Here is a 14,972-nt window from a genome sequence, read left to right as displayed (position 1 = left end):
TTTCAGCAGGGCTGTGACTTTTTTTTACATGGAAATTATTTTTTAAGATCATTTGTAATTCGCGGCACAATTCAAACGGGATCGAAAGATAAGTTTTCTCTCTCCATTGACTTCAATACATACTTTTTCCGAAATAAGGGACTTCACCTCTCTATTGGGCCCCCCCCAAAAAAATTAAAAAAAAGTATACGGTGCAGCCGGTGCAACTGCAAACAACACCGCAACGGAGTGTTTAGCCAGTACGAAAATAGTGCTGAGTGCAAAAGGCGCCGAAAATATATATGGAATTATTATGTTGCTTTATATAAATGAGGTATTTCAAGTGGCAGTAAGCACAGTTTATATAATATCATTCTTATATTCCTAATGGCAGTGATATTTAAACGTTAAAAATAATGTTTTTAACCCATGTACGTGCAGGAAAGATCAATCTGTCACGCAAAGCTCCCACTGTCTCCATCCAGCAGCTTAAACAACAGCTCTCACTGCACACTAATAACAACACAGGCTAACAGGGGGCCTTCTTCAATACATCGGTTTGTTAACTCTATTTTAGAGGACTAAACTTAAACAAAATCTAAATACACTGTTGTAAAAAAAATTGACAGATGCAAACAAAGAGCCGTCTGTCTGGTTTCTCTGCGCAGGTGAATGTCCCGCTGCCTGCAGCCGCTAACGGAGCTGCGTAGTGCCCATCCTCCAGCGGACCCGAGCCTGGCACAGTCCTGCGGGATGCTGCGGGAAAAACCGTGCCCGCTCACAGGCTCTCTGGTCCGCAGCAGGTGTACCCGCGCCCCCCCACGGTGCAACCTCCTCTTGTTCTCTAGCTAACCTCGGTCTGTCAGGTTGACCCCTCTGTTTTCAGTTCAGCATCAGCTAAAGCAGCTAAAATGTACATGACAGTTTATAGGATAACGATGAAAATAAACATGCACTGCTCACAAGCTAAAGAGCAGGTGAATGCTTGTGTTACCTTCTTTCTTCAGTGGGACCGGAGCCTGGGGCTCGTCCTTCTTGTCCAGCAGCGGGTTCTTCCTGTCCTTCTGTGACTCCTTCTTCGGCTGCTTCGCGGCTTGAGCTGCAGTCTTGTTGGAGCCAGCGGCGGCCGCCTCCTTCTTCTTGTTTTCCGCCGCTTTTAGGATCTCAAACGGGTCGGACTCATCGTCCAATAACTGGTCGAACCGGTTGGTTACGACACAGCCGAAGCCTTCCTGCAGGTGTCCGGGCATGATGGCGCCCCTTCAACGGGATTCACCTCCGATTCTACGAGGTTTGATGCGAACAATTCGCTGGATGCTGCCACAAGATGGCTGGGAGAGCTGCCCCTTCTCTTCCGGTGCGAGCACCATCCGGGACATCGTGCACAGCGCACCAATCTGAACACACTGAGGCTGCAATGTTTTTATTTACATTATGTAACTATGTGCTTTTATATCCTCCTACAGTAATCCGGGTTTTAATTTCTGAGAGGAATTCACATACAGGGGAAGCTGGTCCTGTTAGGGTTACAAAACACTATTACATATGTCATGGTTTGGCTGAAGAAGTGTCACTTAGGTATTTAAGTCATAAACAAATATACCTCCATTAGTCTACATTACTTAAATACACATTACATTTAGCTGACACTTTTATCCAAAGCGACTTACAATAAGTGCATTCGACCAAGAAGATACAAACATGAACAGAATCATAAACTCTATAGATTCTATACAATTATTGCTGTTAAAAAAGATATGCAGTGTGTTCAAGTCCTTGTATTTTGTAGCATTGACTCTGTGCTGCTACACACACACATATCATAAGATTAAGTGGGATTTGTCAGTTTATAAAAAGCAGCAAATGTTGTGTTTAGAGCCAGCAGGGGCATGCTGAGCAACAGCTGGCGGAACAATATCTGACAAGACCGCCCTGTGCACAGACAGCTCTCAGCACTCTGAAGCTGTCACACTGGATTAAGACATATTCAGAGACTTTTACATGTAACTCCAGTTTGTTTCACCATTGATTTTAAAAACAAGAGTGAAACTCTATTCAGGCCCAGGGCACGTGTTTATAACCATTGCTAATTTTCATTTTAGCGCTTCATTTTTTAGAGAACATCCATCCAGTCAAAATGTGTAATGAAATAAAGAAATAACCTAGAATGGTTGATTCCATAAATTCACAAATAAATGGGTTTGTCCTTGGTCTATGCTACACTGTTTCATAAAGTTGAATGAAAATCGGGCAAGTAATTGTTCCCTAATGTTGCTGACAAACAAGAAAAAGCAGAGCTCGGAACATTTCACCGATTAAAGTTCAGTTACTTTTCTGAAATGGCTTTAAAAGAAGGCCTCTGACGCACATTCATCATGTATATTTTTCTCTTATATTCCTATAATTAAAACAAAAAAAAGGCACTCATCTTGCAAAGCAGTGTGCCGGGAGCAGCTAAAGCAAAACACAATTACATTAAGCAGTCGAGCCTCCAAAGCCCTATTTTTGCTACCACAAAGCAGTTATATTTTTGAATTTCAGTGAAATATCAGTAAAACAACTTGTGCATAAGAGCTTGTGAAAAGAAGAATTGTTGTACCCTGCATGTGTCTGTTAAAGACCTCGTCAGTGAGCATGTCACGCCTTTCAGCTAACCACATCATAATGTATGATCTGTGGTAAAAGGAGACCCTGGTGACAGCTGATGGAAGAGCTGGAGGTAAACAGCTGATTCAAGTCTGTAAGGTTAGAAGCCCGCTGAAGAAGAACATGATACAGGTATCAGGTGGTGGTATTTAGTTACAACATGAGAGACCTCTGCTGGTTACTGATCTCAGAAAGGGCAAATGCAAAGAAAAGTCTTGTGGAATTGTACTTATGTAGAAAAGACAATAGAGACACATTGTTCAGTGATACGAGACGCAAGCAGGAAAAGAATAAGAGCACTTTATTCAGAGGAAAATGATCCATTACAAATGACTCACTATTTCACTGCACTAATTTCCTCGTCGGCATTTTCTTCACTCTGTTTCCTTCTGACTTCTTTCTCAAGCTCGAGGAGTTTTGAATAGAGGACATCGGACGTTCCTTCATCGATGTCCATCTGAGACAAGAATGAAAAACATTATTTTGACTTAAAAACACTTTTACTTCACTTCTTATGTTTATATAAATATTTGACCAACCTTTATTGGACTTTTTACTTTAGCTTCTTATGTTTATATAAATATTAGTAATCAATTTCTTTAAATTTATCTTTTATATAATTCAAAGCTGGAGCAACTCCCAAAACATTTGTCCTTGGAATAAATAAAATGTATATACATTAAAAAGTTAAGATATTCTGATTAAAATACATTCTAAATCACTGCAGTACTGTATTTAAAATATAGCCTACTTTAGTTCAATTGCACATATTGTGCTGTTTACAAATAAAGAAACGGCAGTTGTGCAAAAATGCTAATGAGCCACAACTTGGCAGTTCATTTCTATATTTTTGAACAGGCCTAAAAATAAACTAGGCTTTCAATCATTAGTATAAAATAAAATATATGTATGTCAAATTGTATGTGGTCTAATGTACGAAAATGCACAAAATGAACCCTGTAAGCAGAGGATTATATTGTTATTATTATAAGCTAATTATTTACACAGGTTTTGTAAAGAAATATGTCTGACACTAGCTTTGTAGTAGTAGTAGTAGTAGTTACTGTGATCACTGTAAGTGGTTTCCACTGTACTCAGGTTCAGCTTGTTTCAATTTCACGTAAAGCAGTACGAAGTCTCTCTGTGCCGGTCTCTGGTTACTCACCTGGCGAGGCTGAGTGTAGTTTGTACCGAGTCCTGATGTTAAACTGTGATACTTTGCTCTGGGGTCCAGAGACTCAGGGTTTTGTAGAAACAGCCAGTGCTGTTAAAAAGCAGGACGTCGTGTTTATAGGAATTCATTTTAGAGATATGTGTGCATTATATCGTACTGACAGCAACATACCAGCGCCTCTGCTCCGTTGTGTGGTGTGAGCGTGAATGTGTTGGTGAAGATCCTTATCTATTAAGCACAGAGAGTCACAATGTCAACGACACAATGTCATACTCCTTTCTGCACATATTCTGATTTCACATTTCATAGTTTATATGCAAAAAATCATTCATAGCATTCTATTTCCATGTAAATTACTGCTTTATTTTTTTTATTTATTTTATTGCTAGTTAACTGTATTTTATTACGGTGTAAAAGATTTTGTGTTTTATATTAGGCAAGGCAAGTTTATTTATATAGCAATTCAAAGTGCTTTACAAAAAATGAAAGACATTAAGCATTAAAAAAGAAAAGCTAATAAAATAAACATTAAAAGGAAAAATACATGGATAAAAGTTACAGTGCAATCTAAAATATGAATAGTTCAATTAAACATTATTAGATTTCTTGTTTTTTATATTTTATGTATGCATCATGACATCAAGTCAAATTCCTAGTATGTGCGAACCTACCTGGCAATACACCAGTTCTCATTCATAACACTCCGTTCGATGTCTCACTATGGGATGCGCCTCATCGCGGAGCAAACAGAAGCATCAATCTCATTACGCCAATCCTGATTGGCTGGTGATCTTAACGTCAGCGTCAGGGAATTCACCCCCTATAAGTAGGTTGCGCCACAACACATGCGTCATTCAAACACCTCTTCTCGCTTCAGAGCACATCTCTACAGTAGCCGGGCAAGCTTCACTGTCCACAGACTGAACCCAAATACCCATTTCGGTCGACGGGCGCTCGCCGGCTACTCCTTCTGCTTCGCAGGAAGACGGTAGTACTAACGCAGTTAGTATTAAAATCGACCTCGCCCTTCTCTCCCGAGAAAGTAAGGTAGGTCCGATTTTTTAAGCTAGCAGCACACCTGTTGCTAGCTCGCTCCCTCTCTATCGACACCACGGTAGCGAGGACGTTTTTTCTTTTCTCCTCTCCACGGAGGAAGAAAGGATTAAAAAGGAGCATACTGCCACACCAGTCAGTATTCTCCGGGAATAAAAGACCCACACCGTCCTTTTCTCCGGATTAAGGACAAGGTGGTAACATCTTTTTCTCCCATCCTACCTGTCGAGAGCGAGCCCTCTCCACGCCACGAGGCGAACAAGATGGACGCCCCTCTCCCTCACACCAGAGGAGTCAGGGTGGCTCGACTCTGCGGCTGCGGGTTGAAGATCTCGGGCGCAGACACACACCAGGTCTGCTCGTCCTGCCTCGGGCTGGAACACGCCCGAGGCGCTATCGACAACCCCGGCTCGTGCGGACATTGTGTCCGCTTCACCGTAAAGAGCCTCCGCCGACGGTTAGCACGACAAGCTAGCATGTCGGAGCAGGACCCCCCCATGTCCACTGACCCACCGACCGGCAGTCAAGACACTGGGGCGTCCGCCGCAGAGAGTGAACCCCTCTCCGTGTCGGTCTGGGGCTCATTATCCGCTATGGCCACAGAACCGGAATCCCGCGCCCTGACAGGCCGGGACCCGGTGACGGCAAGACACGCGGGAACGGGTCCCTGCACTTTACCAAGGTGGGGCTCCCGGTTAGACCTCACCATGGTCTCACCCGCGGAGGATGTCCTCGAGCTGGACTACGAGGAGGACGAAGAAGAGGACGCCTTGGCGTTCCTCCTGTCCGAGTCGGATGAACAGGAAGAGGACACCTTCATGTCATTGGCGAGGGCTGCAAAGCCTGGAGCGAGGGCTGCTCTCCCGGGCAATAGCACACCAGCTTCGCCCTGTCTGAGCATGGACCTGCAGGCCGTGTGGAAACGCGCTGCGGCCAGACTCAACGTCCCGTGGCCTGAAATGGCCAAGGAGACCTCCAGGTCCCGCTACGAGGGAAAACATCTTCCACAAGCAGCGGGGAAAAAGAGGAAACTCCTTCCGGTCTTCCCGGAGATGTTGGATGAGGTGTCCCTTCAGCAACAAGGTCCCAACCCAGGGTGCCTCCTCCCTAGACTGTGACGGAATGGAGAAGCTCGGCCTGCTCCGCATACCGCCCATGGAACCGCTGGTAGCAGCCCACCTCCTACCGAAGGTGGGCCCGTCACCGAGCAGGAACTCCACGCTGCCAGCAAAGTCGGACCGTTTTCAGTCGACAATGACTGAAAGGTCCTACAAAGCTGCAGCGTTGTCCGCCAGGGCCCTGCATGTGTCCTCGCTGCTAACCGCCTACCAAGCGGAGCTCTGCGAGGACCTGTCGGGTAACCCGGGGGAAGCCACTCTGGACGAGATGGCAGCGGTCACGGACATTTGTCTCCGTGTCCAACGCTGCGCCGTCCAGGCCACGGGCAAGGCAATGGGGATCATGGTGGTGCAGGAAAGAGCGAGATGGCTCAACCTGACCAACCTCCCAGACCGGGAAAAGGAGGATGTGCTGGATATGCCCATCGTTCCCGAGGGAATTTTCGGCTCCGCTCTCGCCTCCATGCAAAGGAGGTGTGAGACGAAGAAGAAGGACGACGAGGCACTCCACCTCTGCCTCCCTCGAAGGGTCCAGCCGCTGCCTTCGCAGCAGCAGTCCTTCGCAGCAGCAGTCCTTCGCAGCAGCAGTCCTTCGCAGCAGCAGTCCTTCGCCCAAGCTGCCTCGAACTCTGCTCGGTTTAAAGCACCAAAGACGCAGAGGTCGCAGCCCGCCCGAGTCCCCAGCCCAGGCTGAAGACAAGGGCAACCTGGCCTAGAAAATCTCCGGTTCCGGCTGCAGCCCAGGCGCAGCCAACCTAGAATTTCGGCCAGCAGTCGAGGAAGAAGAAGCGAGCGGCGTGACAGCCCCTCCTTCTCCCATCTGTGACAGAGCTGGAAGTTAATTCCCCAGCTCTGAATGTGTTCCCGCCGCCTCGAGAGATGCCTCAACACCATCCTCAAGTCCGCAAAAACACATGTCACACATTGGTTGATTCTTTTGTTATAAAACATTTGCCGCTGACACATCCAGGCAGAGGGCAGAGGGCGCAGCTAATTTTTTTTTAAAGAAAATCAATAAAACCAATAAACAGCCCGTCAATTGTTCCCCTTCTGAGAGCAGCTACAGCATCTCTCAAAAGGCGGATTACTGGCAGGTCTGTGAAGGCACCACCGCCAAGCGCAGTGCTGGCTGGGGCTTTAAGGGCACCACCGTCACGCGCATTCGCAATGCCGGCTAGAGCTGTAAAGGCACCACCGCCACACGCATGCACTGTGTCGGTGGGGATTGTCGAAATGGGGCACCACAGTGCTCAGACACTAGAGGGCCCCATAACACAACAAATAGAGACTCAGAGGGGAAGAGACGTGACATCTCAGCTGGCTCTAAGGAGCATACAGCGGGAGATACTCACGATATCTGCTTGGGTTTCTCAAGACAGTTACACGGAGCTACAGACTCCAAGTCACCATCACCTCCCCTCGCTTCTCGGGCTATCTGTATTCACAAGCCCGGAGAGAGTCAACCCATATTCTGGAGAGAGAGAGGCTCTCTCTCCTAGAAAGGAGGGTTTTATCGATAATACCCGCCGAGCAGAGTCAGATTACACAGACAAATGTCCTCGTAAAGCACCCACTCAACATGGGCCTCATAATAAAACTAAACTAAACTAAACTAGCCACGGCGTGCGGAGAGTATTGGTTATTATGTAATGCGTAGTGGCACTACACCCGACTTTTCTAGTACGGGGCGTGCCTATGGGTGCTGTCCTTTCACGGAAGGTGGTCACCACGGACGCACGTCAGACAGGCTGATAGGGTATTTACGAAGGTCGCCCGGTGAGGGGTCTCTGGAGCAGAGACCTCCAGCGGGCGCACGTAAATCACCCGGAGCTTTTAGCGGTGTTCCCCACCCTAAAACGCTCTCTGCCTTCTCTCAGAGGACACCAGGACAGACAACACGACCACAGTATGGTGTATGAACCTTCAAGGGAGGTTGCGTTGTCTTCAGTCACACACACTGGCACACAAACTGATCCCTTGGAGCGGCAGACGTCTCCTCTCTCTGAGAGCGACACAGGTACCAGGAGTGATGCACCTCGGGACAGAACTACGGTCCAGAGGTGCACCACTCTATGCAGACTGGACTCCACATCCAAGGATCGCGAGTCCGCTGTGGGTGCGTTACGGCAGAGCCGCGTTAAATCTGTTCGCATAAAGAGAAAATGCTCAATGACAGCTGTTCTCTTTAATGCACGATTTAAACGCACCGTTAGGCGGGGACACACTCGTACACGATTGACCTCCGGGTCTTCTGTACGCGTTCCCACCCCTGGTTCTGATACCGCCAACTCTGGCCAGAGTGAAGGTGCAACGCCACACACTTATCCTGATGGCTCCGCCATAGCCCGCAACGTACGGGCTGGCGGGGATATATCAGCTGTTGTGCGGGCAGTCATGGCAGCCCCCACTACGCAGGGACAGATTGTCTCAGGTGGGGGGGGGGCGATCCTTCACCCACGCCCAGAGCGCGGGGCACTATGGGCCTGACCCGTGAGTGGTACAATCTGAATACAGTGGGACTCCCTCAGAAGGTGATAAACACTATTCAGAGTGCGAGAGCTTCCTCCACCAGGTCCCTCTATGACTGTAAGTGGAGGGTGTTTGAGGAGTGGTGCCTTCAAGAAGGGCACATCTCTTTTCAATGTCCTGTCGGGGTGATTTTATCATTCCTACAGGACTTGATCGATAAACACAGAGCTTTCTCCACCATCAAAGTGTACCTGGCTGCTATTGCTGCATGCCATGTGGGCTTTGAGGGTAAGACGGCTAGCCAACATCCTTTGGTCTGCCGTTTTATGAAAGGTGCTCGCAGGCTCCTCCCTGTCTCCAGCTCGCTGGTGCCCTTATGGGACCTGGCAGTGGTTTTAAATGGGCTCAAAATGACCCCATTTGAACCCCTGGAGGGAGCTGACATGAAACATCTGTCACTCAAGACAGTGCTGTTACTGGCCCTGGCATCCGCCAAACGGGTCAGCGATATTCATGCACTGTCTGTACATCCCTCATGCACTCAGTTCGCCCCAGGGCAAACGAGAGTGTTGTTGAAGCCCAACCCTGCCTTTACACCAAAGGTGGTTGGTTCGTGTACCCCAATTGACATTGAGGCATTTCCTCCGCCGCTGGTTTCCTCCGGGGAGCAGCAGCAGGATCTGTTGTGTCTAGTCCGGGCTTTACACACATATATGGACAGATCAAGGGAGCTTCGTCTTAATGACCAACTCTTTGTGTCCTGGGCTAACCCTCACAAGGGCAAGCCTGTTACTAAGCAACGGCTCTCCCACTGGATTGTGGAGGCAATTGCTTTGGCCTATACGAGTCAGAGTTTGCAAGCACCTTCGGGTCTGCGGCTCACTCGACTCGGGGCCTGGCTACATCCTGGGCTTTGTTCAAGGGTGTTTCCATCCAAGACATCTGTGCAGCCACTCACTTTTGTCCGCTTTTACAGGCTAGACGTCTCCGCTCCAAGCGTGGCCCGAGCAGTGCTGGGCACCTTGTTGAGTCGGGACTCCACCTGTTAAGTTCTGGTTGATCGGTGATCTTCGAGATAAGCTCGTCTGGCAATACGGGAGCTACAATTTCCCATAGTGAGACATCGAACGGAGTGTTATGAATGAGAACTATAGGTTACTTATGTAACCTCAGTTATCAGAGTAACATGAAGTGAGATGTCTCACCAGACGGCCCTCCTTGCTATGGTGAAGCGAGAATAGGTGCTTATTTTGAATGACGCATGCGTTGTGGCGCAAGCTACTTATAGGGGGTGAATTCCCTGACGCTGACGTCAAGATCACCAGCCAATCAGGATTGGCGTAATGAGATTGATGCTTCCGTTTGCTCCGCGATGAGGCGCATCCCATAGTGAGACATCTCACTTCATGTTACTCTGAGTACTGGGGTTACGTAAGTAACCTATAGTTTCTGATTTCTGATTCTGAAAATACATCCCATTACATTATACAGTACAAACTCTATGGAGTCCTTGAAGCGCCATAAAAACTAAATATGAGAAAACATTTAATGACACAAAAACATAATAAATAGGTAAATAACAACTAATGTAAAGATAAACAAATAAAACAATGATTACCCAACAAAAAGATAATTAAATGCATTATCATTTTGTTCACATTTGTTTATTTTATTTTCTGTATGTATTATTATGTATTTAAAAAATACAGTATTTATTTTCCTTGTTCTTTTTTCTATTGATTTTGCTTTAAAAAAAAAAAAACAGAAAATCTTGAGTAATTTATCTGCAAAAAACACATTTTAAGAAATAATGCATTATAATATTTCTTTATAATAATAATATTTTTTTATTATGGCACTCCTATGGCTCCATAATATGCGATTCTAATCATGTTTCCCAGAGATGAGTTGGTTCACTCACCAGCCACATGACGGGCATGATGAGGGTCCAGAAGAAGGAGGGGAGGATCCCGTAGGTCAGGTTAGTCATCACCAGCCCGGGACAGATGACAGAGGAGAACAGCCCCTGTCACACACATTTATTTCAGGAACATTTTTACGATCTACCTGATGCACATTGTCAATAACTTTCTATTTAATTAACAAAGTTGATAGTGCTTTAAGAGTGGTGAGAGTTCTAAAAGTTATTTTATGCTTTAAAAAAAAAGGTAAATTAAACATTATTTGCAGGTCAATTAAAATATCTAACTCTACTGGTATATCCAAAGGAGATCTAAAACTATAATATTTCACAGCGCAGATTTTTTACCCCGTCAACCAACAATTTTTTTTATTTTGCTATCATTTTATTCATTGGTCTCAAAAAAATACAAAACAAAGAGTTTAAAGAAAACAAACATAAAGGGAAACATCCGGGGAACGCCAGCAGTTGCTTTTGATGGTTAATAGTAGCCTATAGCCGCGTTCACACCGCAGGACTTTCCCTGGTACTTTAGTTCTTTAGTTCCGTTAGTACCAATAATGTCGCGTTCACACCGCCGGGACTACTCAGTGCCGAGAACTCTTTTGGTACTTTTTAGTCCCTGCTAGAGAGGTGGTACGAACCTGGTGACAAAAGAGTGCCAATTTCTATTCTATTTCTATTGGCTGGGCGAATTGCAAACCACGCCCCGTTAGACTCTGAATTTGTTTTGTTAGGCAGCCATTTTTTTCCTCGCTACAAAACCACATCCACACCTGAGCGAGTAGTTTTTTTGTACTTTAAAGCAGTTATGACCACACGTACTACAACACCGGAGCGGTGGAATGATGAGGAAGTGTCGGCGCTTCTGGCAATTTACTCCAAGGACGGGATGCAGCAGCTTCTACAGAAAGCAGTTCCCAACTCCAAATGTTTTGAGCGATGTTCGCTACTTGAGCTGGGAATCGTGCACAGTGCACACGGATGGCGGGTAAAAATAAAGAAACTCAGGCAGGACTATAAAAAAATTAAAGACCACAATAATAAGAGTGGTAACGATTTTCTATTGTTATTATATATATATTGCCACTGTTTTTTAATACTGACACCTAACTTGCACTAAGGCGTGTCTGCTGCTATATATATATTTTATTTGTAAATTACCCTTATGAACTCCATCATGTCTGAGGTCGGAAAGTAAACAAACGCCTCATACAGCGGATGGGCTTTATACCCCCTCCCCCGTGTAGTTCTTCTTCTCTCGTTTTTTTGTTGTACTCGCCGTGAAGTGGTTTTGCGGCCTGCCAGTAAACCCAGAGAAGAAGAAGACGAAGTGACGTCAGCATAATGGTGCCTCAGGGAAAGTACTGCGGTGTGAATGCGATTGGCACTAGCCCCCTGGCGGATTTAGTGCCGTGGTACTTTAGTGCCGGCACTAAAGTACCGCAAGTCCTGCGGTGTGAAAGCGGCTTATGTTAAAAAAGTATGTTCACATACATTTTTTTACTCTAACAAACATGCCTTTTGGCGCCACCTAGAGGAAACGGGACCACATTGTAACTTTTTTACACTGTTAAAAATTGTTTTGCGGCCTGCTAAGACTTCTTTGCAGAAAAGGACTGCCTGCAGCCACGATAATGACCAACCTAAATGTTGGAGTGTGTGTCAAACGTCACTCCTGAATCGGTAGTGTGCAGACTGTCTGATGGACTGACCTGGCTGTTCTTCTGCCTGTTGAGAGCCAGGCTGAGCATGTCTGAGGCGTACTTAGAGGAGCTGTAGGACTCCCTCCCCTCTCGGTGCTGCATGTCCTCCATGCTGAAGGCGGAGCGGCGGGCGTTACTGGAGGAGGTCCACACGAGCCTGGAGAGCAGCGGCTCCAGCTCCCTGATCTGCACCACACGGTACATAACTTATATACTATATATACTTTATGCATGTACGACTATAATACTAAATAACTATACTGTAACATCATATAGTATTCAGGACTGTATATAGGCTACAATGTCAGATTAAAGGGTTTTTTGTTATATTTTAGATTTCATATCTGTGGTGTACCAGGAGAAAATGACCGAAGAGGTTGGTGGCAAACACTTCCTGCAGACCGTCTGAGTTGAGGCGGTCCTGTTGGGTCAGGATCCCCTCGGCTGTGGCAAACATTCGGACCACATTCCTGCAGAGAGGAGAAAGTGTTACAGAACAGCATGGACACGGACAGGGTTTACAGCCATCAAACTTTAAAGACAACATTTGATGTTGAGAAGTGTGGTTGTTTGAGGTAATTATCCATATTCAATTTATTACCAAATTATAGTTATTCATAGTTGCTGTTTCACGGCAATGTTAAGCGGTGACACAATTGTAAATAAACAAATCAGATAGACTTTAACGTTTTTTGGTTTTCTTTAAGTGGGCCTTTCTTTTACGTACTTCCTGATCCACAGTAGTACATTGCTTAGATTCCTGCCTATTATTTTACCCGACTTAATTTAAATTTCTTCTTTTATAAAAGGCTCCCTTTTATTATAAAGGTCCTTAACGTTATTATTATTTTATATATATGTTGCATTGTTGGAGGAACCTCCGATTTAAGATTAAGATTTCTGTTGCTAATCTTCTCTGTAGCTATTGTGCAATAACATATTTGAATCTTGGTACTCCTGTCTTCATCTCCAAACTGCCTTAGTGCTACGTTCCTCATACAAACCCACTTAAAAAAAATCGAACTTTATATAAATATGAAATCAAATTATAGGATGCAAATTAAAGTAAATTAGGAACTGGATTTTGGGACTAACCTGGAGAACAGACCCTTGAAAAAAGCATTCAAATCCAGTTGTGGATTGGGCATGATTCCTGCATTTAGATACAGGAAGTCAATTCTGTTGTATCTGCAGAGAAACACAAAGGTCAACCTCAGTTCACTATTCAGGTGAGTGCAGGTATATCAACAGTGTCATGACATCACTGTGTCTCTGTGTCAGTACCTGGCCTTGACCTCCTGAGCGGCGCTGAGCACCGATTGGACAGAGCCCACGTCCAGCTGCAGGAGGTCCACATGTGCGTTGGAGTGAGAGGTCAGCAGGGCGGAGCGGGCAGCCTCCGCCCGCTGCATGTTCCTGCAGGCCAGACACAGCCGCAGCTGGCTGTCCTCCGTCAGCAGCCGCTCACACAGGGCCAGGCCGATGCCGCTGGACAAAGTGAGAGGAGGCAGACAAACATTAGGGTGGAAACAAACACCCCTAAGGACTCATCCTACAGACTTTGGAAGTGAAACGAGTGGTAAACATAGAACACTTGTTATGACAGTTGTAGAAGAAATAAATATTAAAGGCAGATACAGAAACAGGTTGTTGTCGCAAATTCTAACACATCTAAATTAAAATGATTACAATGCACGTTGATAGTAAGAACCTATAATAGACCTACTCTGTACGAGTGAACGTTTTAATGTTTTTGATGGAGGTAATAAATCACAGATAGTACCGCCGTAGATACACCAGTATTTTCTCATTTCTGTATGATTTTGTTTATCTTGGATGTATTTTTTTTGTGCAAGTTTTATTTATTATTTAAAATACATATTTACATATACATTTAAATGCATTTGAAAAAAAGCCTTCTGTGGATATATCTTTGAAATTGAATTAGCATTTTATGCATAACTGGTGCATAAATGTATGTTACAATTATAGTGCCAACACCATATACAATAAAAATAAAACAAGTCCCATATTATTATTAAAGAATCACAGACCTGTGCATTAAAATAAATCTAAACACATTATAAATAATGTGGGTTCTTCCTCATTATAACTATGTTCCTTATGGTACATAAGTATAGTAGTACAGGTACTTTTACAACCTTTACATTTAATATATTTTGTTGTAGGCTATGGGTTGCTGTTAGCTTTTTTTGTAATTCCCCTAATGGTATCTTAATGTGCATGTTTTCCAGTGTACGTGATGGATGCACTTACAATAACATTGTGGATAGAAGAGGATTGAACTAACTAGCATTGTTATAACAGTTGTAAAACATCAGTCCGTTCATCATATTTTAGAAGCACTTCTCCCTCAGTGACGCTTTCAGCTCGTGCAGGTCTCACTCTGCAACAATGTTAAATACCGAGTGTCTCTTCATCGTTATAACGCTGTTTTAATGACCTACCTGTTCGCGCCGGTTATGAGGACAACTCTCTCCATGTCTGCCCGGAGCTAGCACCGTCTGTAAGCGAAGACGGGATCGTAATTAAGTTTAAACCAGGTGTGAATCATCTCTAAACGAAGCAGCCCATCGTCCGATTCCAATGAGATACTTTAGCCTATGTGTAGGAGCAGAGACGTGGTGTGATTGGATGTCAACAAACAACCAGCCAATCAGGTCACTCACTACGGAGAGCGAAGAGGCCCAGAATAGCTAAAGAGCGCAACGACTGAAAATGTCGATTATTGATTATGTCTGTAATACGGTCCCAAACCGATTACAGATTCGAAGTAATAGTGCAAAAATACTGTGGCAAGTTGAAATCCTGTCCATCTCGAAATTATTGTGTACAATTGGATTACAATTCGTGGTGCAATGTGTACATTCTCTTTATGTTGCAGC

At 45.0% G+C, this 14,972-nt stretch overlaps 2 protein-coding genes across 2 annotated transcripts in view; both read right to left on the bottom strand.

Annotated features, from left to right (window-relative positions):
• The window catches only part of LOC117462003 (SERPINE1 mRNA-binding protein 1-like), a 33,242-nt gene extending 31,884 nt beyond the window's left edge, over positions 1–1,358 (bottom strand). The window contains exon 1 of the mRNA XM_034104026.2: positions 974–1,358. Within this exon, the coding sequence (XP_033959917.1) occupies positions 974–1,229 (256 nt within the window). The 5' untranslated portion in view covers positions 1,230–1,358. The remainder of the gene's footprint in view (positions 1–973) is intronic.
• A 1,553-nt stretch (positions 1,359–2,911) lies between these two features.
• On the bottom strand, positions 2,912–14,697 carry LOC117462512 (3-keto-steroid reductase/17-beta-hydroxysteroid dehydrogenase 7-like). Its single transcript, XM_034104771.2, has 9 exons — positions 14,535–14,697; positions 13,351–13,554; positions 13,162–13,254; positions 12,422–12,536; positions 12,076–12,252; positions 10,361–10,465; positions 3,971–4,027; positions 3,791–3,889; positions 2,912–3,082 (listed from the first exon to the last, which is right to left on the bottom strand). Exons 1-9 carry the CDS (start codon positions 14,567–14,569, stop codon positions 2,963–2,965), a joined length of 1,005 nt encoding a protein of 334 aa, XP_033960662.1. The 5' UTR covers positions 14,570–14,697; the 3' UTR covers positions 2,912–2,962.
• Positions 14,698–14,972: the final 275 nt, after the last annotated feature.

This window comes from Pseudochaenichthys georgianus, chromosome 17 (genome assembly GCF_902827115.2).
Source record: "Pseudochaenichthys georgianus chromosome 17, fPseGeo1.2, whole genome shotgun sequence".
NCBI classification, from domain to species: Eukaryota; Metazoa; Chordata; class Actinopteri; order Perciformes; family Channichthyidae; genus Pseudochaenichthys; species Pseudochaenichthys georgianus.
Note: the sequence above shows the minus strand (reverse complement) of the source record. Positions and strands in the feature narration are given on the sequence as shown.

Bases quoted from the DNA above. Each gene is read 5' to 3' on its own strand.
- LOC117462512 (XM_034104771.2), bottom strand. From the start codon at position 14,569: ATGGAGAGAGTTGTCCTCATAACCGGCGCGAACAG. The intron at 13,555-14,534 runs GTAGGTCATTAA...CACTTTGTCCAG, and splicing joins CTCATAACCGGCGCGAACAG to CGGCATCGGCCTGGCCCTGT. The intron at 12,537-13,161 runs GTTAGTCCCAAA...TCCTCTCTGCAG, and splicing joins TTCAAGGGTCTGTTCTCCAG to GAATGTGGTCCGAATGTTTG.